The 27,422-nt window shown below is 56.5% G+C and overlaps 2 protein-coding genes across 3 annotated transcripts; both read right to left on the reverse strand.

Annotated features, from left to right (window-relative positions):
* Nucleotides 1–5,672: 5,672 nt before the first annotated feature.
* On the reverse strand, nt 5,673–8,214 carry IRF2BP1 (interferon regulatory factor 2 binding protein 1). The gene has a single exon (XM_024569531.4). It carries the CDS (start codon nt 7,840–7,842, stop codon nt 6,073–6,075), a length of 1,770 nt encoding a protein of 589 aa, XP_024425299.1. The 5' UTR covers nt 7,843–8,214; the 3' UTR covers nt 5,673–6,072.
* A 2,578-nt stretch (nt 8,215–10,792) lies between these two features.
* On the reverse strand, nt 10,793–19,032 carry MYPOP (Myb related transcription factor, partner of profilin). Of its 2 annotated transcripts, none has more exons than XM_053915630.2 (3): nt 18,987–19,032; nt 17,561–18,102; nt 10,793–12,157 (listed from the first exon to the last, which is right to left on the reverse strand). In XM_053915630.2, exons 1-3 carry the CDS (start codon nt 18,998–19,000, stop codon nt 11,457–11,459), a joined length of 1,257 nt encoding a protein of 418 aa, XP_053771605.1. In that variant the 5' UTR covers nt 19,001–19,032; the 3' UTR covers nt 10,793–11,456. The 2 variants fall into 2 exon arrangements, with proteins under 2 accessions (XP_053771605.1, XP_053771606.1); XM_053915631.2 differs by lacking the exon at nt 18,987–19,032 and adding an exon at nt 18,819–18,950 and having other exon boundaries at nt 10,794–12,157.
* Nucleotides 19,033–27,422: the final 8,390 nt, after the last annotated feature.

Here is a 27,422-nt window from a genome sequence, read left to right on the forward strand (position 1 = left end):
CTGGAAAAAACAACTGGGGCCGAGAGAAAGGCCCTCAGTCTCCCCGGGCGCCCGCCCCCCTCCCTCGGGCCTGGGGGTCTCTCCCTGAGTCGGAGCGGCCTGCCTGAGGCAGGAAGCCCTGCGGTTTCTGGCTTCTCCCAGGCGGCCTCCGGATCTGGCCCCCGCCCCCCACCCGGCCAACAGCCCAAATATTATTCCGCAGGAGGAGTCGGTGGCAGCGGGAGGAGGCCCAGGCTGAAAGAGGCTTTCAGGGCGGCCAGGCCTGGGGCTTCCTGTCCCCAGGCTTGGGCCTCAGGCCGCCCCAGTGGGGACCTCAGGTGGCCGGAGGGGCGGGTGTTGTTGTAGGGTCCTGGGGGGAGGGTGGGGCCATCCGTCAGAGTGTCTAGTGGCCACCAGCTCGGCTGGCGTGGGCAGGTGTGACCCCCACCTCAGGGACAGCCGGCTGGTGTCCAGTGTGGAAAAGTACCACGGTCAGACGTGGGACACATGGACAGACATGGGGACGCCAGGGGTCAGGGATGGAGGGATGGCCTTGGGGACACAGAGGAGCCTGGGCTGGGAACATGTACGTGGACCTGGACACAGTGTGTGGGCCTGAGGGGACGTGGTCCAAGGAAGGGGCCCACGGGTGGGGAACCAGGGCCACAGCAGCGTCCCGCTGTGGGCCGAGGGCCATCTGCATCAGGAGGCAGGAGGTGATAAAGACGAGGGGGGATAAGGATGAAAGCAATAGTAGCTACTAGGGTTTACCCTACGTCAGGCATCTGGGAGCGCCCGACAAGTCGTAAACCGAATGCTTCCCGCCCCCCATTTTGTTACAGGGGACACTGAGGCACGGAGGGGTGAAGTGACCCGAACCCCACCAGTATGGCAAAGAGTCAGAACCCTGGACCGCCGAGCTGCTCTAGAGCCTGGGAGGGGTGCCCCGGGCCCCCACCATCATCCCCACTCCCGCCACAGCCTGCTGAAGGAGGGGGCGCTCTGGAAGTCAGCAGTCTGGGCAGTTCGAGAGTGTGTGTGTGTACGTGTGCGTGTCCACGTGTCACTGGGTGTCACACGTGTATCCTGGCGTCACTGTGTCCGCGGGCTTATGACATGTGAAGTGTGACGGGCCCCTGGTCACCGTGTCGGCATGCGGTGTTTGCGCCCGCTTGTCTCTGTGTCGAGGTCTGTCACAGGGTCTCTGCAGCTGTTGCTGTGTGGGTCCCTGTGTGTGCGTGGGGGCCGCCATCCTGTCCTGTCGGTCGTCGTCTGCTGTGTGCCTGTCACAGTGTGTCTTTGTCGCTGGGCTCGCCTGTCTGTTTATGTCTCTGACACCTCGGGTCTGCCTATATCTGTCTCTGTGTGTCTGCCCCCAATGTGTCACCATCTGTGCAGGTGTCACCGGCTTACTCACCGCTCAGGCCACAGGTGGGTGTGTCGGGCCCACTGGTGCCAGAGTGGGGCCTGTCCCATCCCACCCGCCATGGACTGGGCCGGGCGCCTGTTTGCAAGGCCTGCCCCAGGTAAACACCGGGATCCGGAAGCCAAGGGCCGCCTCCCACACCTCCACCCCTGCCCCTCAGCCTGCCCTGGACGGGGCCGGACCACAGTCCCACAGGCAGTGCCCCCCCAACTGGAGACATGCCCTGGTCTCCCCCCACCCACAGTCACCAGCCTCCCCAAGCCCCAGCCTTGGCCCTGCCCTGTCTGTCTGTCTGCTTCTCTCTCTGTGTGTGCCCCTCTGGGCTTCTGCTGGCCTCTCGGTTTCTGTCCTTACTTCCTCTCCCCCGGTTTCTCTGCGGCTTTGCCTTTCTCTGGCATGGCCCTTGTCTTCGTTCTGCCGCTGTCTCTCCACCTCAAACTTTTCCGTCTTTCTCAGAGCAGTGCGATGTCCCCGTTTTCCTGCTGTCTCTGTTTGCGTCAGCCCACTCTCTCTGCCAGTTCTAGCTCCGGGGCTCTCTCTGCCCACCTCTCTCTCTCTTACACTTTGTAAGTTTCTTTCTCTCCCTGTGTCCCATGTCCCGCTCAGCTCGTCCCTCCATGTTGGCCACGATGTCTGTGTGTCTCAGAGCCCCCAGCCCCCACAAGGTCAGACCTCAGCCATAAGATCATGCCTGGGCCCTTAGGGAAGTGTGGCCCCCAGCCTCCCATCCCCAGCCCGCTGGTGTGTGTGTGTGTGTGTGTGTGTAAAGATATATATACGTATTATTTATATCTGTACCTGGGGGCAGGAGGGCAGACACTGGGGCCTTTGTGTAGCCACTGCCCGCTGCCTGCCCGCCCGCCACTCCTCTCCCTTCGTCCCTGCTGCCTGCCCGCCTCCACTCCCCCCGCACAAAAGGTTCCTGTGCGGCCTGCCAGCTTCCTCTGCCTGAGGTGTGAGTGGGCACGCCACGGGTGAGGCGGGCAGGGGAGCCTGGGTTTTTTTTTCCAGCTTCAGGGAAGCTTTCCGGGTGGGGAGGGCTCTGAAAGAAGCGGGACTTCTCAGCTGGGCTACTGTCTGTCTGTGTCTGCTGTCCCTGGGCGTCCCTGGGTCCTTACCCGGCCTGTCCCTGGGAGCCTCTCTGTTCCTCTAATGCCATTCTGACCTTTTCTCTGTCGGTCTGGGTCTTGTTCACTCGTGCACACACTGCCATCGAGCAGATGTGCTGCTAGGTCGTCTCTGCAGCCCTGGACACACAGGCAAGCGAGGTGCTCTGCCATTTCTGTTTCATGGGCTCCATCCCTTCTTTCTGTGCTCGAAACCTTATATCCCATTCAAAACTAAATCCAAAGTCCTTACCATGGCCTGCAGGGCCCCCTTGCTCCCTTACTGTCCTAGCCTCAGAGCCGTACTGGCCACACTGCTGCTTCTGGAACAAGCTGAGCAGGCTCCCACCTCAGGGCCTTTGCGCGTGCTGTTCTCCCGGGTTGACTCGCTCCCCCATCTCCTTCAGTTCTTAGTGTCACCTCCTCAGTGAGCCCTTCCCCACCTCCCTCTTTAAATAGCAAACTCCGTCACTCCCTACCCCCTTTCTCTGGCTTTTGTTTCTTCTTCTTAGGACTTATTGCTCCACAGCTGTCACGTTTCACGGGTCTGTCTGTACCTCTCACCTGAATGTCAGCTCCGTGAGAGGAGGGGCTGCAGTCTGTCCCCTGCTGTATCCACAGCACTCACCGCAGAGCTCGTCACACAGTGGATGCCGCACAAATGTTTATTGAAGGAAAGGAGACCATTAACCTATTCAGCCTTTACACTAGCCCTGTGCGGGGAGTGTTGCTGGGGCCAGAGTGGTGACTGAGACAGCCCAGCCCTGCCCTGATGGGGCTGACAATCCAGTCTCCTGTGATGATTCAGAATGTGCAGGGTCTGTCAGAGCCCAGAAGTAACACCAGACACAGACTGGGGTGTCAAAGAGGGCTTCCTGGAGGAGGTGTCCCTTGAACAATGACCTGGAGGAGGAGCAGGTGTTGAGCAGGCCTTTTTGAGGGGACCAAGTGACCAAGACAGATGGAGCTTGTCCTTCATCACAGTGCTCTACTCTCTCCCTCTGTTTCATGGAACTTTTAAGTTTGAAGATGTCCTAACTCTGGTTCACACCTGAACCTTTTCGACTTCACAGTCTCTCTCTCTCCATTGCTCTTCATTCCCCTCTCTGAATCTCAGTCTCCTCTTTCCCTCCTTCTCTTAGACTCTGGTGTTGCATCTGGATACTTCTCTTTTCTGAACGTCGGTCTCTGTGTTTCCATCTCATCCCCTCACTTCAGAGGGTCCCTTGAGTTCTCCTTGTCTCTCTCTAGGTTTCTTTCTTTCGGTGACATGGTCTCTCCCTCCCCACCTCTGCTGCCCCCCACCTTTCTTTAGGTCTCTTTTGGGTCTTTCTCTCTCCTTCTGGAAGCCTGGTCACCTCCCTGTGGATTCCCCACATAAATCCAGAACCCCTTTCACTCTGGGCCCACCCCAGAGCTGGGGGAGGGGGGCTGATTCAGCCCCTCACACCCACACAGGTCAGGGCTTCTCCTCTGTTAATAGTTAACCCAACCTCTATCTAGAATACACACACCGGGCCAGGCTGGGGATGACTCCCCTGCCCCCCCCCCCCAGCTGTTCTTAAAGGACCAGGTGTCCTCCACAGCTCTTTAACCCCCACTGGGGCAGAGGGACCTGGTATTTGAAGGCCTCTGGCCCTGAGGATGGGGGAGGGAGAGCGACCCAGTGCTTGGGTCTGCAGAGCTGTGTCTGGGGCGGCCACAAGACTGCCAAGGAGGGGTGAACAGGCACGTTACACCATCCAGCAACTCACTTGCCCCAGGCTTATCGCCTGGTGTATTTAATCAGGGGTGGTTTTCCCAGCCCTGCCCAGAGCCCAGGTTGGCAGTGCCAGGGGCAACTGAACACCTGAGACCCAATGGCTGGGGGAGGGGATGGGACCCCTCAGACCAAGAACTAGGGTTTTAAAAACCCAAGATGTTGACTCTGGCTGAGTAGCTCAATTGGTTAGTGTTCTTCTCATAGGCCAAGGTTGCAGGTTCGATCCCCACCCAGTTAGGACACACACAAGAATCAGCCAATGAGTGCATAATTAAGTGGAACAACAAATCGATGTTTCTCTCTCTCTCTAAAATCAATTAAAAAAACAAAACAAAACTCAAGATGCAGAGGACAAAACCCCTGCTCGGGTCCCTAATGACATGTGGGTCTGCAGGATGTGTGGGTGGGGCACCTGGGTAACCAAGAACCGGAAGGGTCTTCCAGACTTAGCTGATAGGACACCGGGCTGCCTCCGGAGATCTGGGGCGACCTTGGGTCTGGGCTGCCGGACAGTGCTGTGCCGTGGCACCACTATCATCCTCCGCCCCAGGCCATTGCTAGCCTTTGGGCCCGGCATTTCCCCTCCCCAGAGTGGCCACTTCAGGGTCGCAGGGGTGGGGGCTGGGCTCCTGGGGCTGCCCCTCCCCTTAACCCCTGCTCTGCCACAGCCGGCTCAGGCCCCGCCCCGTGACATCAGTGAGCAGGAAGTCCTGGTTAATAATCAGTCCACCCGGACAGGTGCGGGACTAGGCCTTGCACATCAGAGGCGGCCGCAGGTGGCGGGGGCGGGGTGGGTGGGTGCCTTTTACCCTGCCAGTCGTGGTGTTCTAGGATGGCCACCGTTGAGGCTGCTCTCGCCAGATGGACACGAGGAACCCAGTTTAAGTTTCCCCGGCGTCCGCCTCTTGTGCTCTTGCACCACGAGGCCAGAAGCAGCTGCCGTCACGGTGTTCCCACGGATCCTGTTAGTGTAACCCACGGAAGTCTCCTTTCCTCAGGCAATCGTATTTAATTCTAACTCTGCCCAGCAAGAACTCACTCCCCATCCCTCCTAGAAAGTTTCCTGGAGCATCTCCCCCGCCCCTCCCCCACCACGGGCGCCAACTCCTCCCTACCTTCTGGGGAGGTTCGGGGGATGGACCAGAAAGGGGATGGCCTAATTCCTGAGCTTGGCTATGGCTCCCATGCGACAGCCATCGCCTCTGAGCCTCAGTGCTGCCACCTGAAAAAGGGGCTAATGGCTAGAGGGGTTGACCAGGGGCCGGGCGTTTGTAGACAGCCAGCAGGCTCGCCTGAGTCACGGGCGCCACCTGGAGGAGACATGGCGAGCTCCCCTCCCTGCAGGATCAGCTCGGTCCCAGAGGGGGCGCAGCATCTCACAAACTAAGGGACCAAGAAGAAAAAAACCCCATCTTTCAGTTTATTGAAGGAGAAATAGGGGGCAGGGGAGGGGAGCAATAAAATGCTTTTGCTTCATTTATAAAGAGCGAATTTCCAGGAGGCCCCTTCTCAAGGAGGAAAGAGGCACCTCTCCCCCAACTACCCGCAGCAGCAAAGCCAAGCCAAGGAGGGGAGAGGGAAATTGGAGGGGCCAAGGGACCCCAAACACGCCCTCACACAGAAGCCACGAGTTTCCTCCCCCCACCCTCAATGCGTTTACCCCGGGGACCTGTCTGGGATGAGGGAGGGGGTATGTACACAGGTGGGGTGGCAGTGGGCTGGGTGGGGGAGGGAATAATTTATCCGCAAGAGCGGTGGGCGACAAGGGGACCGGGCAGTAGACTGGCAGCAGTGGTGGTCTAGGGGTCTCGTTCTTTCTTAACCTTGATGTCTCCAGCAAGGATGGTGGCGATCTCGCCCTGCATGAAAGCCCAGGGGACAGAGGAGCCCACCAGTGGGCACTTGTCTCCACTGGGGCAGTACACCTCACCAGCGGGGCCCTGCGCCTTGATGAACTCCCGTGAGCAGGGAAAGCAGAACTTGTGTCCGGGCACTGAGGGGCACTGGACGAAGTGGGTGTCTTCCAGCCGCTCCCGGCATAGGGTACAGCACAGGGGGGCCCCAGGGGTTGCCCCAGTGCTGCCCCCACCCCCACTAACAGCTTCTGCCCCGGCAGTGGGGCTGACTTCGGCCTCACCATTGCGGGCCACGAGGCGATGCTGGGCTGCAGGCTGGGCCGCGGACGCCGCTGGGCTGGCACCTCCTGCTCGGCCAGGGCCCCCACCGCCACCAGGGTCCTTGGGGGAGTGGCCCAGGGCTTCAGCCACGTTCTTCAGGGCAGCAATGGGTGAGGGCACACCAGGGGTCTCGGCTGAGTATGGGCCACCAGGTGCTACCCAGTGTCGCTGCTGCTGCTGCTGCTGCTGCTGCTGCTCCTCGGTGGTCATCTTCCCAGCTGCCTCACCCTCAGGCTCAGGGGATGCTTTGCGACGGCGTGCCGTGGGTGCCAGGTTCCTGGATGGGGCCCTCGGGGGTGGGCCACAGAGAGCTGCAGGAGCTGGCTCCGGGTACTGCTGGGGCAGGGCCTCGGCAGGAGCTGGCTCACGGAAGCTTCGGACACCATCGGTTAGCAGCTCCCCCAGCTGGCGCCATTCCCCTGAGCCATGTCGGCGTTCATATTCGAGGTACTTGAAGCCTGATGAGGCCAGAGCCTTGCCCGGCTCCCGCAGAGCATCATGAAACATCTGGCGAGCCACGGCCAGGACTCCTGCGTACACGTTGCCAGAACCACAGGGATATTCGGTGAAGAGCTTCAGCTCAAACTCGTAGCCTGGAGGACGGGCAGTAGCATCGAAGGCGAATACCCGCCCCACCAGTCCGTGATCCTTCTTGAAGCGAACATTGAAGGGGGCGCAGGCAGACAGCGCCAGCAGCTGTTCCCGCACTGCTTTGGGGCGCCCGTGCCACTCCTCTGCCCTGCCCCGCATGGCCTCATTCAGTTCTGCCAGACAGTCTGCATTCCTTTGCTGCTTCTCCTTCTCAAAATCGGAGCCGAAGATCGGACGGGCAGGACTCAAGCCGGGTGCCAGCGTCAGACCTCGGCTTCCCAGGCCAGACACTGCAGCTGCCAGTAGCCCAGGGGGCACTAAGCCAGGCATGGAGCCAAGCAGGGCCCTTCTCGCCCCCTCCACCACTGCGTCCTCACGGCTCAGCCCATTGGCCAGGCGGGACCCCAGGGTGTACTCCAAGGCAGGTGACGGCAGGGGGAGACGGCCCGATGATGTGGCCCTGTCATAGCGGTCCTGGGCCGAGACGCCGCTGCCAGTCCCCGAAGGCTGCGGCTGTGCCTGCGGAGGTGGCAGCTGGGGCCCCTGTGCAGTAGCAGCAGCCAGGTCCTTGGTGGCCTGATGCTTGAGGGCCGGGGGTCCCGGCGAGCGGCCCTCGGGGAGCACGTGGCTGCGTTTGAGCTGGCGGGCGGCGTCGATGAGCAGCTCAATGCGATCCGCGCCCTCAAAGTTCACGCATCCGCGGCACACGGCCTCACTGAAGTCCCACACCATGGCCCACGGCATCTTAGGCAGGTCGCACAGGTAGCACCACTGGCGGCGGGACGCCTGCACCGACGCCATGGCCCCCGAGCGCGAGCCGAAAGGCCCTTGCGTTTCACCCGCCGCCGACGTTCGATCCGCGCTGTCGATGTTCGATTTGTGTCTCCAGGAAAGCGCGAGCCACAGTCGGGCCTCCGGCTCGGCCTCCCTGCGGATCCAGGCCCGGCCCCCCTTCCCCGCCCCCTGGGCCCTAAGCCTTTTTCCTCACTCCCGCCTCCTTGAAAAGGAAGGCAGAGGCACGTCGGCGCCCCCACCCGGTCCAGGCTCCGAGCCGAGGCGCACCGCTCGGGACCGGCGATGGGCCGCGGGCGCCGCCGCCTCGGGCTCCCGCCGCCACCACTGCAACGGCCACCGCCGCCTCCACCTCCTTCTGCCCCAGAGGCCGCTTCGCAGGGAAAGTTACATAACGTGCCGGCAAAGCCTTCTGGGAAATGTAGTCCCGCCGGGGTCGGTTCTTAAAGGGGACCGCTGGCTCCCGGGGGTGGTGGAGGGAACTCGGAGCTTCTCTGCCGCACCACTCTTACCATTCCTCGGGAAGGGCAGGGAGTCCAGCGTGCTCGGAGGAGCTCGGGCACTAGAGTTGCGGGAAGGATGTGATATGAATGGTCAGAGCTACCAAAAATTCAGAAACTGTAGGGGGGGGACATGATTCTGGGCGCCCAATTTCTGCTCCGACTTGCTGTGCAGCTTTAAGCGAAAGTCTTGCCCTCTCTGAAACTCAGTTCTCCGCCCATCAAAAGTAAGCCAATGACCAGTTAAGAAGGCAAGCGCTCCTGGGGTGGAGCGGAGGGGCCCTGATTGGATGGTTTCTGGGTAAGGGACGGGAAGTTGGCAATTTGATGGTGGGGGTGGGGGTGGGGGAGGTTGTCCACTTGGTACTTTGTTTTCCGCAGAATCCTGTGTATCAGCTTCTCACCCGGGCCGGCAACAGCCGGACAAAAGAGAGGACTGAAGGACTCTGCCTCAGTTGCCTCATCTGCTGGAGTTGTAAGCGCCCTCCAACTCTGTTGCAGCTCTGCCGGCGCGCTTTGGTCTCCAAAGGGTTACACTGTCAAGTTCTCTGTCCGCCCCTAACTTCACTACAATTCCCAAAATGCTCTGCGGGGTGGACAAACCGACGCACTTCCGCTGTCTGGGAGGTCTGGTGGGGGGGCGCTTCCCGATTCCCGCTGCCTGTCCTACCCCCACCCTCCCCCGCCGTCAGTTTTTTGGGGCTCTTTCCGTGTTTTCGGAGCACGAAGTTGAGGGGATCCTCACACTCTACTGCTCCCTAACTTGGGGGGAAGGAGGCCAGATATGGCGAGCAAGAGTTGGCGGGGATTGGGGTGGGGATAGTTTCTGGGGAGAGAAGCGCCAGACCACCTTTCTACAACCTTGAGTGCTTACTACCCGACAGGCCCCACCAGGCTGTGGGGACCCGTTTTTTCTTCCTGGTCTGGAACAGTGCTAGGCCGGCAGGCGTGGAGTGCTAGAGCGGGAAGACAGGGTTCCGAGTTTTAATTCACATTAGTCTCTTCCTAAGCCTGGATTTGTGTTAAGAACGTAAAAATATTTGAATATTTTGCCAGAGTTGCATTCATGTTTTTCAAACTAATCAGGCGCTGTCTACCCCTTTCCTCTTCGGACTGAAACCCTAGCACAGGAGTGGCAAACTCGTTTTCACGGGGGAGGGGGGCCCACATCAGCCTCCCACCATTGCCTTCAAAGGGCCGAATGTGATTTTAGGACTGTATAAATGTAACTACTCCTTAACTAGGGGCAAGGATCAGGGCGTTGCCTGGAGGTAGAAACAAGGTGCCCTGAATAAAAAGAGGTGGAGGGCCCGATGCGGCTCGCGGGGCTTGTGACCGCCACCTGTACACTAGCAGCTCTGACTTCGTTACCCACCTATGTTTTTTTTTTAAACTGACTCCTTTGAAAAAAGCCCAGTTTGCTTCATCCTAAGCAATGCTGTGTGCACAGTCATGGGTTCTATGTACTAGCTGTATTTTTACATAAGCCAAAGGGTCGTGTAGAGCCATTGAACAGACCATCCTCGAGTGGGAGTCAGGAGTTCTGGCCAGAGGCCAGCTTCAGGTAGACGGGATTGGCACCCGACAAGTTTAAGGCTACTTCCTAAACTGTTTAGGGAGAAAAACGGGGACTCCTAGATTCTGCTTCTCACTGGGTCCATTCGGGTTAAGGTGCAAACATGCATATACATGCTAAGCAGGGTGTGCCTGGCCCAGAAATGAGGAGCTATGGATGAAGTTTTTCAGCTGCCTATCATCTCAGATCCCACCCCTCTTCAGCTTTGGGAACTGCTGAGGACGCAGTAGTGACTGAGATGGGCCCAAGCCTCGCCCTGATGGGGCTCAGCCTGGTGAGGGAGGCAGATGTTCGATTTAAATGTACTCAAGTTATGACTTAACTGCGTTTTTTGGTAACTGTTTGGGGAGGGGGTTCAGGAAAGGCTTTCCTGAGGAGGTAATATCTGAGCTGAGGCCTGCAAGGTGAATAGAATGTAGCTGTAGGAAATACAAATCAAAAAGATGCCCATTTTGCAGATGAGGAAAACGGAGTCCCATGGCTACACACTTGGCCAGGACAACACCAGGGGTCGGGCCAGGTGTGACTGAGTTGAGGATGGCGGCTGTTACTTCCTTTGCTCCAGGCTGTGCGGCAGGTTTGGGAGCAAGAAAACCAGCCCCTGCCTTAATGAATTGTGGAGGAAACATGACTAAAATAAAGGCACATCTTCATTTGGGGACACTAAGAAAAAGAACTAGAGGACACAGAAAGAGAACCTAAGACACAGACCCAACCTAGCCTCGGGAGGGAATCCAGCACGTTTTCCTGGAGGAGGTAGCATTTTGGTGGTACCTGAAGGATGAGTACATAGGAATGAGATGTGAACATGGGCCTTGATGGCTTACAAAAAAAGAAAAAAAAAAAAAAGGCTCCAGCCACCTCCACCTTCAAGGGGGTATCGTCTGCCTACAGTGGGTGGGGTGGGGCAGGTGTAGGCACTGGAATCCCAGGCCTGTCTCAGCCAGAGCCTCGAGTAATTGTATTAAAAATAAGTTTATTGATTATCTTGTCACCACTGAGGAGAAAGGAGGGCATTGAGCTCTGGAGGTGAGACTGCAGTAGGAGGCAGAAGGCCCAACCTGTACCTCCCCAGCGAGAACTCGCCCCCTTTCCCTCATTGTTGCCCACATTCTGATTTGTCCTGCAACCCCCACTCCCTCCAAAGTCTGGATTAGGGGTGTGGGGAGGTCTCCACAGCTCAATTCTCTTCAAGTCTAGACCAGGAGTGGTTAGGGAAGGGGGTGTGTGCAGACCCGCAAGGTTCCCTCTGCAGCCCGCCAAGGGCGGTAATAAATAACATGGGATTGATGGCTTAGAAGTCAGGGTCAAGGGAAGCAGCCAGGCAGACAGCGCTGTACTGGAGAAAGGGTTGGAGGGCCCATCAACGAGGCCCCCCTCGAATCAGGCACTAACTAGTAGAGGGAGTGGGGTGCTCGCGCCCCCGCAGCAGGGAGCCAGGGTGCAGCTGGCGTAGGGAAGGTGCATGGCCCTCCTCCGCTGGGCAAAGCTGGGAGCGGAGGTGCAGGCAGAAAGAGTGGAGACAAGCTTGAACCCAGTGGCAGATTTCACGGAGATTTCCATCGCCCCCGCCTCTTCCGTGTGGGGAAACCTTTCCTCCTCTTGTGTGGGGGGGAGTCATGGGAAGGAAGTGGGGCTGTGGGGGGCCGGGGGGCCCCTTCCTCGCTTCTGGGGGCGATGATCACCCCCCTGGCAGCCACCATGGCCCGATCCACGACAGCAGCCACCACAGACACGGGCTCTGGGGTGATCTCCACCTTGGGGGTGGGTGGGGGAAGGACAGGCCTGGGGGGTGGGGGTGGGGGCAGAGGTGGGGGCAGTGGGTCAACTGGGGTTCCAGGCAGAAGGGGCAGCAGGGCACTGAGGGCCTCACTCAGTTTGGTCAGTCCCTGCCGCAGGGTGCCAGCCAGCTCCCTGATGGCGTTGGCAGTCTCCTGCTGCGCCCGCAGGAAGTCCAGGGAGGGGTCCGGGCCGGAGAGCGTGGGCAGAGGCGGTGGAGGGGACAGAGGGCTGGGGGGTGAGGGTGCCACTTGGACCTGCTGTGGTGGCGGTGGCAAGGGTGGTGGAGGTGGAGGGGCTGGGGGCTGCGGAGACAAAGCCAGACGGGGCAGCTGGACGGTCTGCAGGGCTGGAGGGGGCGAGGACTCACGATCCTTGGGCGGGGGGCAGTCCCCTTCCTGGGGGTTGCAGGAGGGCCGGGCCCAGGGCTCCGGGCTGCTGGAGCCCCCCTTGCTGTGGGCTGGTGTATCTGTGGAGAGAGAGAGACGTAGGTAAGGCGTGCGGGACCCTGCAATGCTGTCTGGATTGCCCCTTTCCACCTCCCACCCACCTCGGCCCTAGAGCCATCTTTTTAAAACTTAAGTGCGATCATGTCTTCAAACAGAAGCTCTTGTAGCCAGAGGAGAGGGTCAATACATTTAACAGGAACCTGGCGGCCTATGCCAGCCTTAGTGGGGACAGGGTCCTGGAGGTGCCCAGCTGAGTCAGGCAGAGCCAACATTCTAGAAGGCTCTGAAGCATCTGGATACTCGGCCCCACCCATACCTCTCAGGCCTCCTTGCCGGATCCCGGGGAGGTAGAGAAGGCCGGGGAGAGAGATGCGGTGGCTGGAGCAGCAGGGGGCACTTCTGGAGGCCGGAGCAGGGGCTGTCTCCTGCCAGGACGACAGGATTTCAGCCTCAGCTCTGGTCCGTATCAGTTCAGCCCCAGGCTTGCTGGGTGTCCTTCCTCTCCTCTCACCCGGGACCTCACTCATGCTCATGAACTTGAACGCCGTCCGCCTGCAGAGGTGTGCAGACTTCCAGACCCAGCCTGAGCCTCTCCCTCCAGCTGTGTTCATGTCACAGTGCCTCACGCTCACGTGCCCATGGCTGAGCTCCTGGTCCTCCCCAAACCTGCCTCTCCCCCTGCCACCCCCCATCTCGGCTGATGGCAGCTCCATCCTTCCAACTGCTCCGGCCAAAAACTTTCACTCCTTTTCTCTCCCAAGACCCCATCCATGTACAAACACCATCGGCTCTGCCTCCAAATGAATGTAACATCCAACCTCTTCTGTCCACCTCCACGGCCCCCACCCTGGTCCATCCATCATCTCCCACCCGGACTAAGGCAGCTGCCTCCTCACGGGGCTCCCTGCTTCCAGCCCTGCCCCTTACAGTGTGTTCTCCATGAGAGCCTCAAGGGTCCAGCTAAAATACATGCAGTTACACTACAGGAAAGAAGCCAGTCACAGAGGACTCCGTATCACATGACCCTTTCATATGACATGTCCAAAATAGGCAATCTACAAAGATGGAAAGTAGTGATTGCCTAGGGCTGGGTGGAGATTGGAGGGGGGTGAGGTGAGGGGGTGATGGCCGGGGAGGCGTGGGGTTTCTTTCTGGAGTGATGAAAATGACCTGAAATTGACTACCATGACGGTTGCAGACTGGGAACATACTGAAAGCCACTGAATTGTAGGCGTGAAACGGGCAGGTTACACGGTATGGGAATTCTGGCTTAGCAAAGGTGTTAACAAATTCAAGTCAGCTGTTGTCTTTCTCTGCTCAGCCTTCCTCTGGCTCTGAACTCACTCAAGAAAAGCAAAGTCCTCAAAGACCCCCAAGTTCTGCCCGATGTGCCCCCATTGCCTCCCTGACCTCATCCTCCTCCCTGCTCTATCCCTTTATCTTACTCACTTGGCTCCACCATCTTGGTCTTCTAATTGGTCCTGAAACACACTGGGATGCTCCTGCCTCAGGGCCTTTGCATTTGCTATTCACGTGGCCTGGAAAGGTCTTTGATGACACCTGCCTGGTGTCTTTAGTCCTCACCATCTCAGGCCTCTGCTCAAAGGTGGCCTCCCTGGGAGGGCCTTCCTTCAGCCTCTGTCTTAAGTAGCTTCCACCCCTGTCCTTACCCTCCTAACCCTACCTGATTTTTTTTTCTTTTTTAATCCTCACCCAAGGATATGTTTTTATTGATTTTTTTAGAGAGAGAGGAAGGGAGAGAGACATCCATGTGAGAAACATGGATTTGTTGCTCCCGTATGCACCCCGACCAGGAATCAAACTCGCAACCTGGGTATGTGCCCTGGCCAGGAATCAAACCTGCAACTTTTTGGTGTACGGGACAACGCTCCAGTTGACCGAGCCCCCTGGCCAGGGCCTCACCTGATTTATCGCACTGATCTCCACCTGGCACGGAACCCCTCTGTGTGTGTTGTCTGTCCCCCCCGATGTCAGCTGTCAGGCTGGGCTTTGGTTTGCTTGCTGTTCTTTACCCAGTGCTTTGAACAACGTCCAGCACATTTCTGGTTTAGTGGAAACAGAACTGTGGCTCCCAGGGAGTCAGCACTGATGGCGCGCTCAGTCAGGCCCCAGGCCCTTGCAGCAACACTCCCAAAGCTGCCTAGCACCCACAGGGGACAGTCCAGCGTCTCCTTGGGGCAACTCCTTGCCTTGGGGCCAGTGCACAGGCCGTCCCCCCACCTGCCTCACCCTCACTCCCTGCAGCACCCCTTGGCCAGCTCCAGTGTTCCTTCCTCGGGGAAGCCTGCTTCCTGGTGTCAGGTCACAGCAGAAAGAGCCCCCTGCAGCCCCACATGCTGGGGGTCAAGGCTCTCTGGGCCACGAAGGCGGGAGAGGGAGAGGAGGCTGGGAGACAGACGATGACCACAGATGACAGCTGTCGGACACTTTCCCGGCCAGGCCCTGGGCAAAGCCACTAAGCTCTCCTGCGTTACTTCCCAGAGTCCTCTCAGCCATTCTCCGGGGTAGGCTGCTGTCATTATCGCCCCTCCTTACAGATAAGGTGACTGAGGCCCAGAGAGGTGTCACAGAGCTGGTGAGTGGCTGAAGAGGGACTTGAACTCAGGCGGGCTCCCGCGCCCACACTTCTAGCCACTCCCTGGGCAGGGGCTGTGGGCCGGAGGGTGGTGAGTCTCACTCATAAGGGGCCTGGGAACTGCTGTCACTTGAAAATGTGGCTTTTCTGTCTGAGTAAAAGGAACAGAAAGGGGCCCACTCTCCAGGCCCACAGGGCTCATGGGGTCACGGAGGGGCCATCACACCTTAAAATCATATTTATTTGTAAACTTTCATCCTTGGGATGCGTGTGAGTGCCTGGGACCAAGGGACCCAATGACAGACCATATTCCTGAGGGCCAGTACTGGGAGCCAGTCACTGAATCGTCCCTAGTACCGGCCTTAGTGCCTCACACACAGTAAACCCTCAATGGCGATATTGTCATTGTCTCTCAAAGAGAAACGGCCCCCCCAGTGTCAGTAAGCACACCTCAGACTGCCCCCCGCCATTCAGTCCTCTTTTATGAGTTTTACACAGTGGGTATTCTGTGTGACATTCCAATCAAGCATGCTTTAAGTACATTCCTGCCTCAGGGCCTTTGCACCAGCTGTTTCCTCTAGCTGGAGGGAGTGCTCTTCCTCAAATATCCACCCACTTGGCTCAGTCTCTCTATTCAGGCCTTTGCTCAAATCTCACCTCCTCGGAGAAGCAGCCCTTCCTATACTCTGTCTAGAGCAGCCCTCCTCCCACCACTTAATGTACTCTTAATGCTTTATTTTTCTTAGTTCTTATCACTTCCTGCACACGATCTGCTTTGGGTTCCTTGTTTCTGGTCCGTCTCCGGTAATCAGAATGTCAGCTTCACAGGAGCAGAAAAATGGCTTTCTGCACTGCATTCCCAGGATCTACAACACTGCCTGCCTCCGAGGCGGGGCCCAGTCACTCTCTGTGGAGTGACCGAAAGAACACGGGCTGTGAAAAAGTGCGTTTGCCGTGTCCGCTCCAGTTCCATGGGGCCCCGACACAGAAACGCTGAGGTTTGAGTCACACGGAGAACAGGCGTTCCAAGTGACCGCATCTCCCTCCTGCTTAGACACTCTCATGACCTCCAGGTGCCCTCAGGATAAAGTCCAAAGTCTGACCTCCACTTACAAGCCACGTGTGACCTCGTTCTGGCATACTCATTAACTTTCAGTCAATATTAATTGTTGTTCTTGCCCGGCAACGCGGCCCAACAGTTAAGCAAATGGACTGCGAGTTGGACACAACTTGTGTTCCAGTTTAGTTCTTTTTTTCTTTATTTGAGAGACAGAGAGAGAGAGAAAAACACTGATTGGTTGTTCCACTTATGTGTGCATTCATTGGTTGATTCTTGTACATGCCCTGACTGGGGATCGAACCCACAACCTTGGTGTATCTAGATGACACTCTGACCCACTGAGCTACCCAGCCAGGGCTGTGTTCCAGTTTCAACTCTACTACTTAGTCGCTGTGTGACCTGGGGGGGGCGGGCAGGGAGCAGTGAATGAACCTCTCTGAGTCACATGATCCGGAATTGCTTTGTTCGATCATGGCCCTCCCCTTCTCAAAACCCTTCACAGTGTCTCCCCACAGCACCTACGTAAAACAGCCACACTCCTCACCTCAGCCTACAGGCCCTCAGGGTCTGGTCTCAAACCTCATCTCCAAACATTTCCTTTCTTCAAGCTCTCCACTCTCCCTCTCCTCTTCTCAGCCAACAAACTTCAGTTTTCTCAACTGGTCAGGCTTTCTTGCTTCCAAGCCACTGCACATGCTAGTCCTTCTATCGGGGACACTTTCCCAGCTCTTCATTCTTACTCTGTGTCTCAGCTTTGATCTCTCCTCCTCCAGGAAGTCCTCCTTAACCTCCCAGGCCTGGGTTTGCTGCCCGCTCTGAGTCATCACCGTCCATGTGTGCATCTGTCTTTCCTACTGGAGCGGGAGCCCCAGGAGGACAGGGCTGCGGATGTCTCAATCACAGACAGAAACACTGAGGTCTGATTCACACTAAGAACAAGGGGCCAGCTGATTGTATCTCTCTCTCTTGCTTGAGACACTTTGATGACCCCCCCAATGCCCTCGAGGTAAAGTCCAAAGTTTGACCTTCAATGTGTCCCCAACACTGCCCAGCACAGGGCAGGTGCCTGGGGAATAGCTGCAGAAGGAATAATAATCCAGAGTCAAGGCTAAGTGGGAAGTCTTGTACTCAGCTCTCTACACGGCCTCTCCTGGGGCCAGGACCTTAGGCAAGTTACCAAGCCTCTGGTTTGTAAAACGGTGAAACGGTTCCTGCCTCGCAGCACTGGCAACTGTACCCAGATCTAACAATGAGTGTTCAGAAGGCCGTATACTAAGCAATTTGGGCATATTAATTCATTTCATCTTCACAGCAACCTCTGCGTGGGGACTGCTTTTTATCCCCATTCGACAGATACAGAACCCAATCCGCAGTAACTTGGCCAAAATGACACAGCGGAGAGGCAAAGTTGTGCCTGGAGGCCAGGCTGCCTCCAGAGTCACTCACTGCCTTGCAAGGCCTTTAATGAAATGTGGCCTAAGCCGATGACCCCACCCCACCCCGCCACAGGGGTGGACTGTGGGGCTAGGCCTCCTAGCTCTGGGTTCTGTTCCTGACTCTGGGAGGCACTAGCTGTGAGACCCGAGGCAAGTCATGCCACTGTTCTGCGCCTCGGTTTCCCCAGAGTTAAAATTGGGATAACAGCATCCACCTCACAGGGTTGTGGTGAGAATTTGGTGAGCCACGTAAAGGGCTTGGACCAGTGCCAGACACACAGCAGACTCCGTGACTGTTTGCTCTTGTTAAGTTGATGGTGAAGGAACTCACCTGCCCGTCGGTCTTCCCTGCGGTCTTCGGACAGCAGATAGCGTTGGGCGCAAGCGCTTGGGGCGGGTGGCTGTGAGGAGGCGGCCGCGGGGGGCTGTTCGGCTCCTGGCCCCGTCACCCCCGGCCCGAGGATAGCAAAAATGGTCTCCTCCTCAGCGGAGAAGGCATCCTCGGTGGCAGCCCCAGCACCCTGTGTGGAGTGCGGCACGCGGGCCAGCTTCTCCTTGGTGCGGCGCTTGAAGTCGTTCCAGCGCTTCTGCACCTCCTGGCCAGTGCGCTTCCAGCTGGTGATGCTGTTGATCTTGGCCGCGATGCCGTCCCACACACGCCGCCGCTCCGCCACACTCACCCGACGGCTCTGCGCGCCATAGAGCTGCGGGTAGTGGGCACGCACCTCCCGGATCAGGATCTGGTTCTCTTCGAAGGAGAAGCGCGGCTTGCGCAGCCGGGTGGTCTCTTCCGCTTCGCCCGCCGCCGCCGCCGAGGCCATGGCGCCCCCCGACGCCGCCGTCCGGCTGCCTGGCGCATGGGGGGCGCCGGCGCTGCGGGCACAGGGCACACTGTGCTGGAGGGGGCTCCGCGTCCCGCGCCGCCAGCCCCACCCCGGCCGCTGCGACACTGGCTCCTAAGTCCCCGGGCGGATGGGGGGCGACGGGCCGCGGGGGACAGTCAAAGTGCCTAATAATGACTGACATCGAGGAGTGATCCTCTCGTGCCCGTGCGGCGTAGAGTGCCAAGCCGAGGAGTTGATGGAAATTGGGGGAGGGTCTGAAGGGGTGGAGGGAAAGGAGGAAAAGCGGAAGAGGGGATGTCTGCAGGAATTAGAGGAGAATGGGGGCACAGGGGAAATGGAAGGCGAATGGGGGTGTCCTGCAGGTCGAAGATGCATGGGGGTGATGGGGTAAGGGATGCAGAAGGGGAGATGCAGCAAGACGGGGGAGACGTGGAGCAGAGGAGCGCTCCGGGGGTTCCGGGCCAATGGGACGTCTGTAATACCGCTATGAGACGGGGTCCTCAGAGGGGATGTACGGGAATAACGGTGATTTGGGGACTCCCAGGCAGTGGAGATGCTGGGACGGTGAAATATTAGGAATTAGGGTCTGCAGGGATTGCAGGGACTCTGGGGATTGCCAGAAATTCAGGAGAGCTCTGGGGGAAATGGGGATATGGGATTAGGAGAGGACACGGAGGCCAGGGGGGACTCCTGGAAGAGTGAGGGTCGTGGGGGTGGGACCGAGTCGGGCCGCGGGTCACTCACCGGCGCCGCCGCAGCCCCCGCCTGCCCGTCGGTCAAGGTTCGGGCTTCTGCGGCCTCTTCCCTCTCCCCCGCCTCTCTCGGTTCCCCCACCTCTGGACCCCGCCTCCCGCGGCCGGGAGAGCCATGGCGCAGGCGCACCTAGGGCCAGTCGGTCCCCAACGCCCTTACCGCCTGGGTTTCATGCCTTCCCCCGGCCTCCGCCAGCGGGCCGCAGCCTCCAGATGCCATAGCAGCGCACGCGCAAAACCCTGTCTCACGCATGCGCGCCCCTTGCCTCTGGCCGTGGTACCCAAGTCTACTTCCCCGCGCAGGCGTAGTAATCCCCGGAGGAGGCAGGAGAGATGATGGAGAGAGCTCTGGGACCAAGCGGCATCCCCGCCTTTTGGACAGCCTTTCAGCCCACCAGCGCGATTACTCTGCCTGTGTCTTTTTCTCTTGGAGAAAGGGGAGGGAGGCGGCGCTGGAGGGATGCGCTCCGCTTCATGACAACTGAGTGGCGCGTGGGGGCTGGGGGGGGTTGCCGTAAGAAAATCGAGCTGTCGCCCCCTTATGCCCGCTCCTGCACGGGACTGCTTGCGATTTGCTAACCACCTATTACCCGTAGGGGCGGGGCGCACTGGGGATATTCCACCCCAGGCGGGTGCAGTAACTATGGCAACACATACATCTTCCAACCTTTCTTGGGGGCCCCTCTGTCATACCTTTACATGCGAGGCACGGGGAGGGAGATCTGAGTGAGAGCCTCCTGGGTAGGGAGGGTGATCCTGGCAAGGGCATGACTTCGAGCCACTGTGTGGAGGCAGGAATGAATCTAGAACACGGGCTGTGTGAACCGGGAGATAGGAGGACGGAGTTAAGTCGGGCTAAGAAATGTGTAGTTTACTATCCTGCAGGAATCCTCAAGGTCATGCAACAAACGGTGCTTCGCGTATTCAACAGATATTTATTGAGCGCCTACAGAGTTCCAGGTGCAGTGAATGCAAAAGACACAAATCTGTGCCATCAGGGAGCTCACTTTTTAATACTTGGGAGGATCAGATAATTAAAAAAATAATTAAGGTACATAATTGAGAAGGCGATAAGTGTGATAAAGAAAATGGAAGGAAAAGGGGCTGGAGACTATGGTGTGCGTGCGTGTGATTTTAAAATAAGGTGGCTATGGCCCTGGCTGGTTATCTCAGTGGATTGAGCACCGGCCTGTGAACCAAAAGGCCGCTGGTTCGATTCCCAGTTGGGGCACATGCCTGGGTTGCAGGCCAGGTGCCCGGTAGGGGGCGTGCGAGAGGCAACCACACATTGATGTTTCTCTCCCTCTCTTTCTCCCTCCCTTCCCCTTTCTCTAAAGATAAATAAATAAAATCTTAAAGAAAAAAGAAGTCCATTCCCCGTCCCACTCCACATAGAAGACTAAGGGCAGCAAATTCTAGGGGCAGCAAAGGAGGGTGGGGAGGAGCTGTCTGAGAAGTTATTGGAGAACCGGCTCTGCCTGATGTAGTGGAGGCCAAGCAATGGTACAAATCGAGGAGGAAGGAAGGGTCAATGATGCCAGACACTGCCTAGAGGCCAAGTCTGATGAAGACTGAGAACTGACCACTGGAGCTAGAAAGAGAGAAGCCACCTTGAAAAGAGCCATTTTGGTGGCGTGGTAGGGGCAGTAACTTGACTGGGTGGGCTCAAGAAAGAGTTAGAGGGAGCCGGTGTAGGGGATGCGTTGTAGCACAGAAACGGGGTGGTAGCTGATGGGGGGATGGGATCTTGATGTTCCCGGGGCGGGTCTGCCTGGGGCCAACCCGTAGTGTGCAGGTCCTTGACTTCCTGTAGGAAAGATTTCACAATAGGAGTCCAGGTGATCTAGAGATGTTTATCAAAGCTGGGGACAGTGAAATAAGGGAAGGTCTTAAGGTAGAAGCAGCAGCAGGAGAGAGAAAGAAAAAGCGGGTCTTGGAGACAGGGTCAGGGGATTGGCCCAGGATGAGCTACCGCTGCCCACTGCTCCCATGGTTGCAAGTCTTGTGGGGACCCTTGGAGCGTAGGAGAAAGGCAGCAGGGATACAAGGCATGAGCGTGCTCCAGCGAGAGTGCACGGTGGGTCCTTTGTCTTGAGGCTTTTTATCTTTCTTTGGCCACGGGAATCCTAGGGGAGGCCTCAGGGGAGGGTCTTAACAGAATACTCCATTAGCTTTCCAAGTGTGTCCTTCAATATAATTGATTCATCAAAATGTGCATATAGAGGGGTCAGGAGTTTATTTTTATTTTTAAAGATTTTATTTATTTATTTTTAGAGAGAAGGTAAGTGAGGGAGAAAGAGAGGGAGAGAAACATTAATGTGTGGTTGCCTCTCACATACCTGCTACTGGGTACTTGGCCTGCAACCCAGGCAAGTGCCCTGACTGGGAATCAAACCTGCAACCCTTTGGTTCACAGGCCGTCACTCAATCCACTGAGCTACACCAGCCAGGGCTATTTTTAAAGAACATTACTGAAGAGGGACCAGAACCGAGGCTGGTCTGTCCCATTAAGTCTGGAATGTGCAAACCATTTGCTTCTAAGTGTCCTTGTTTAGGGAAGATTCACCTTGTGATTCATTAGTTGGCTGTAAATCGCTCACATTGTTTAACCTTGTTTAATTATTTTGTCGCAATTTCCCATATTCCACTAGTCAAGGAACTTCACCAGCTGCTTGGTGTCCTGCCACAACCATGTGGCTTATTTCAGATGGCAGATGGAACAGTAAGTCGTGTGTCAACGAGAATGATCTCGAAGAGGGGAGATCGGTGCTGCAGAGAAGAAAGGGGAGAATTGCTGGAGCCATGTCCTTGAGTAGGCCTGGGGGGAGGGGTCCAGGGCCCAAGCGGAGGGCTGTCGGAGGGGCGTGGTCTGTTCAGCCACAGTGATCAGGAGGAGGGGGCATCCGGGCCTGGAGGCAGGCAGGAGGGGAGTCGGGTGTCAGGAACACGTGAACTTTCTCCTCTGGTTCCTCATGTCGTCTCAGTAGAGTAGGAAGCAGGGTCAGCGTGAGGGGCCGTGCTGAGGTTGGAGAAAGGAGAAAGCATGAAATTGTGTGTGAGGGCACACAAACCAATCACTTGAGGTTGTTGGATATGAAACTGAAATGAGATGAGTCGCTGTGGCTGCGTGTTGTTCTCTGGCCATATTGTTTTGAGCGGGTGCAGGTACAGACTGGGCGGCAATGACTTTCACCAGGGCTGGGTTTATAGGAGGTCCCACAATGTGCTCCATGAGGGGACGGGGCCCAACAGTCAGGGGCAGCCCCTGCAGGGCCTTATGGGCAACCTTCAGGAGCTTGAGTGCTATCCTACAGGCTGTGGGTGCTGAGCCAGCAAGCCAGCGTCTGCTGTGTGCTTTGAAAGGTCCCCTGGCCATTGTGTGGAGGGTAGATGGGAGGGGAAAGACTGTTGGCCAGAGTCAAGTGAGGGGTCTAGAGTAGGGGCAGGGAAGGGATGGGGGTAGGGGGATATTGGACCAGGGCAGGGATGGTGGGAAAGGTAGAAATTGCCCTGACCAGGTGGCTCAGTTGGTTGGAGCATTGTCCCATACGCCAAAAGGTTGTAGGTTCAATTCCCAGTCAGGGCACATACCTAGGATGCAGGTTCGATCCCCAGTTGGGGTATGTATGGGAGGCAACCAATAGATGTTTTTCTTTCTCTCTCTCTCTCAAATTAATAAAATATATCCTCGAGTGAGAATTAAAAACGAACAAAGAAAGGCAGAAAGTATTTGGAAGGCATCTGAAAGGCAGACTGTAAAGGGTGTAGAGACTTTCAGGCTGGTGTGTGGGAAGGGAGATGAGGAGGTGGCACCCGGTTCTCTGGCCCAGGTCCCAGATGGGGAGATAGGGTCATGTAGGATATGGTGAATGTGAAGTGCTCAATGGGTGACATGTGTTGAACTGTGTTCCCCCAAAAAGAGATTTGAGGTCCTGCCCCTAAAGACTGAAGAATGTGACCTTATTTGGAATAAGAGATGTTATTAGTTCAGATGACATCATCCTAGAGTAGGGTGGGCCTTCGTCCAACATGACTGGTGTCCTCATAAGAAAAAGAGAGCCCTGACTGGTGTGGCTCAGTGGATTGAGCACAGGCCTGAGAATCAAAGGGTTGCTGGTTTGATTCCCAGTCAAGGCACATGCCTGGGTTGCAAGCCAGGCCCCCAGGAGGGGGCATGTGAGAGGCAACCACACATTGATGTCTCTCTCCCTCTTTCTCCTTCCCTTCCCCTCTCTCTAAGAGTAAATAAATAAAATCTTTTAGAAAGGCACACAGAGGAAGGCAGAGGCAGAGACTGGAGTGCTGCAGCCACCAGCCTTGGCCCGGGCTGCCAGACGCTGGGAGAGGCGAGGAAGGGTCCTCCCCGAGACACTTGGAGGGAATGTGGCCCTCCCTGCTAATGGAGTGATTTCAGATTTCTAGCCTCCACAACTGTGAGAGGATGTGCTTCTGTTGTTGCAAGCCACCTAGTTTGCGGCATTGCTATGGCAGCCCTGGGAAATGAACACGCTGGGCATCCAGGATGCTGTTGGTGCCACAGGAGCCTGGGCGGGGGGACGATTCGAGTCTAAGTCAGGTGCAGAGCTGTGAGAAGGCTGGAGCCACAGTGTCACGGGCACAGGGGACGCTCTGGAGTTCTGTAGGTGTGGGTGTGTTGAGGCAGGATACCGGAGGCGAGGGCAAGGTCCCTGGAAGAGAGGTGAATTGGGGAGGGCATCCTAAGGCATGTTTCCTGAACTGTGGGTCCACAAAAATATTTAGTGGGTTGCAACCTGCATTTAAAAATAAAATGAAGTGAAGAAAAATAAAATAACTGAAACAAAATAAAACAAAACAGAATAGGAGCCCTGGCCGGGTCACTCGGTTGGTTGGAGCGTCGTCCCGCACACCAAAAGGTTGTGGGTTCGATTCTCCGTCAGGGTACACGCCTGGGTGGCGGGTCTGATCGCTGGTCAGGGCCCAAGCAGGAGGCAACCAGTCAATGTTTCTGTTTCACATAAATGTTTCTCTCTCTCTTCCTCTCTCTCTGAAATCAATAAGCATATCCTCAAGTGAAGGCTAAAAAAAACCAATAGGAAATTATCAGAATACATTACAAGTAGTAAGGGAAGTAATGCTTTGAGGAACTTTTGTTTCAGTTGTTTACTTTCAGAAGTTTTTAAAAGACATCACAGGATAGTGGAAATCACTGCACTCTGGAGCCAGGCTGTCTGGTTTCAGATTTTCCCACGTGACCTCGGACAGGTGCCTTAGCCTCCCTGGGCCTTGGCGCTCCTCTCTGTCATGTGGGATTAACCCTGTGAGTATTTACTGGGTCAATACGCATGAAGTATTTGAACAGAACGGTTCCCCAAATAGATGCTTGGTTATTTTTTTAAGAATTTATTTATTCAATTTTAGAGAGAAGGGAAGAGAAGGAGAGAGGGAGAGAAACAGCAATGTGTGGTTGCCTCTCGCACACCCTGTATTGGGGACCCAGCCCGCCACCCAGGCATGTGTCCTGACTGGGAATTGAACCGGCGACCCTTTGGTTTGCAGCCCACGTTCAATCCACTGAGCCACACCAGCCAGGGCTGCTTGGTTACCGTTACTAAGATTACTCTTTCTGAACTTTGGTGTCCGAGGCGTGTGCATGTGCACACGTGGTGTGTCAGATCACAATGGGAAATTTCTCATTGTGGGGTGCGACAGACACTGCAGGGAACTGGGCCTGGGGGGCGGGGAACCTCAGGTCTGTCCTTTAAAGGTCTGTCCTTTAAATCAGCCCCACCCAGATTATCCAGGATAATCTCCCTTACTTAACGACAACCAAGTGCAGTGTATTAACTTTCTTTTTAAATCCTCACTGGAGGATATGTTTATTGATTTTAGAGAGAGAGGAAAAGAGAGAGAGAGAGAAACATTGATTAATTGACTCCCGTGTACACCCCCAACAGGGCGCCTGGCCCACAACCTAGGTGTGAGCCCTGACTGGGAATCAAACCCGCAATTTTTTGGTGTATGGGACAACGCTCCAACCATCTGAGCCACCCGGCCAGGGCAACCGAGTATTGACTTTAATTGCATCTGCCAAGTACCTGCATGGCAACGGTGGGGTCAGTGTTTCAATAGCTGGGGATGTGGCCTTGCCATGCTGACATGTCACACTGACCATGGCAACCGTAGACGGGATCAGTGATTAAACTGTGGAGCAGCATGTTGATGGCGGTTCGGTGTTAAGGGGGAAAGAAAGGTGGAGCAGGGCAGAGGGGTCAGGACCGTGAGAATGGGAAGGCCTGACAGAGAAGGTGACATTGGACCAAAGAACTGCAGGAGGTGAGGGAGCAAGCCTTGTGGGAGTCTGGGGCAAGAGGGGTGGATCCCGGTAGGGGGCAGGGTGTGTGCAAAGGTCCTGAGGCAGGTGTATCTTGAAGCAATACGGGAACAGGGGGAAGAGGTCAGAGAGGGGCCATGGTGAGGACTTTGGCTTTTACTCTGAGGGAGAGAGGGACCATGGGAGGGCTGTGTGCCAAGGAGGGGCACCAGCTGACTTGTGTTTTCACGGGATCACTTTGGTTGGGGTTGGAATGGATACTCTACGAGGTGTCCAACCCGCGGCCCCCCCGGGCTGCACGTGGCCCAGGATGGTTATGAATGTGGAGCAACACAACATTGTAAATGTACTTAAAACCTTTTTTTTTTTTTTTTTGCTCATCAGTTTTTGTTAGTGTTTGTGTATTTAATGTGTGGCCCAAGACAGCTCTTCTTTTTCTAGTGTGGCCCAAAAGGTTGAACACTCCTGTGAGAGGTCAAGAGCAGAAACAGGGAGCCCAGTGAGGAGGTGATCGCCTAGTCCTGGTGAGAGAGGGTGGTGGGGAGCAGGCAGTGGGGGAGCACCCTGGCGTGGGATGGTCAGGGTCTGGGTGTACTTGGAGGGTAGAGCCGACAGGATTTCCTGATGAGTATGTGATTTCCCTTTTGGACATGATGAGACATCCCAGCGGGTATTTCTTAGGTGTATGATGAGAGTGGAGTCTGGGAGAAAGGTTTGCATTTGGCAGACTGTCTGCAAGAGAAGAGAGGCAAAGAAGGAGGAAGGAGAAGAAAGAAAGGGTAAAGAAAGGGAGGAGGGAGAGAAAGAAGGAAGGAGACAAAAGGGACAGATTAAAAACACATAAAGAGAGAAAACATCTTCCTGGCTGGTGTGGCTCAGTGGATTGAGTGCCAGCCTTCGAACCAAAGGGTCACAGGTTCGATTCCCAGTCAGGGCACAGGCCTGGGTTGCGGGCCAGGTCCCCAGTAGGGGGCATTTGAGAGGCAACCACACACTGATGTTTCTCTCTCTCTCCTTCCTTTCCCTCTCTCTAAAAATAAATAAATAAAATCTTTAAAAGAAAAGAGAGAGAGAAAACAGAAAGCTGAGCCTAAAAGTGATCTCTCAACATGCTCAATACAGATTAAAAACAAAGAGACTTTAGTTAATGGAACTACCTTTTCCCCTCGATTGTGTAAAATTCCCCAGAATGGCCCAGATTTTGCTCAACATTGGAAACCAGCTGTAACCTGTAGTCACAACACATGGGGACCCTTGAACCCCACAGGCGCACAAATTCAGTTTCTGACACGACACCCAGGAGACCTGTAGGCACTGAGACCACTGCCGGAAGGTGCGGTTCAAGAATTCAGGGCGCCACGGGAGCTCTGTGGAGTTCTAGGGCCATCTTTAATGGATCTAGTTTTTCTTCCTCTGGTTCTAAGAGGGCGTAGAACTGCCCCTCCCCCTCCTGATCCCCAAGTGGTGCTGCAGGGAGGGGGGAGGGGGTCACTCTGAAGCGTTTGCTTCTCTGCATAACGCCCACCCTCTGTCCCCCTGTTCTGCTCTAGAACGCACAGAGTGGGCTCACGGGGCCTGAGCAGACGTCCGTGGTTGCCCTCCAGGCCTGTTCTGCCCCTAGTCGGCCTGCTCGGAGCCCAGGAGGCTGCCTGCGGCTCTCCATCCCCCAGCTCCCTCGTCTCTGGTTCCTGGGAGGGACCCGCAGGGGGTGGGGGAGGTACTGGAGTCCGAGCAGCCCTCCAGCAACTGTCTCAACGCACTCACACCTGCCCAGCTGCATCCGCTCACCTCTGCTCACAGCTGCCTGGCTCCGGCCTTCTCATTTGGCTGCAGACCTGACCCCGGCACCCAGATGGTCCTTCAGCCCAGACTCCTGCGGCGCCAGCAACCTCCCGGATGCCCAGCGTATTCATTCCGGGTGGGTCACTTGGTTGGAGCGTCGTCCCCTTACGCCAAAAGGTTGCGGGTTCGATCCCTGGTCAGGGACGGTAAGAAGGCAACCAGTCAATGTTTCTTTCCTTTTCTCTCCCCACCTCTCTCTCAAATCAATAAACATGTCCTCAGGTAAGGATTTAAAAAAGAAAAACAGAACCGCGTTCTCTGCGTTGTCTCACACTTCTGGAGGCAGAAATCGGAAATCCGGGCGCAGGCGGTGCTGTACTCCCTCGGAAGTCTCTCGGGGAGGACCCTCCCTGCCTCTTCCAGTTCCCCGCCGCCCAGGCCTTCCTTGGCTTGTGGCCGCATCACTACCATCTCAGCCTTCACTAATGGTGTCTAACTCAT

The sequence above is a fragment of the Desmodus rotundus genome, chromosome 12, assembly GCF_022682495.2.
Source record: "Desmodus rotundus isolate HL8 chromosome 12, HLdesRot8A.1, whole genome shotgun sequence".
Taxonomy (NCBI): domain Eukaryota; kingdom Metazoa; phylum Chordata; class Mammalia; order Chiroptera; family Phyllostomidae; genus Desmodus; species Desmodus rotundus.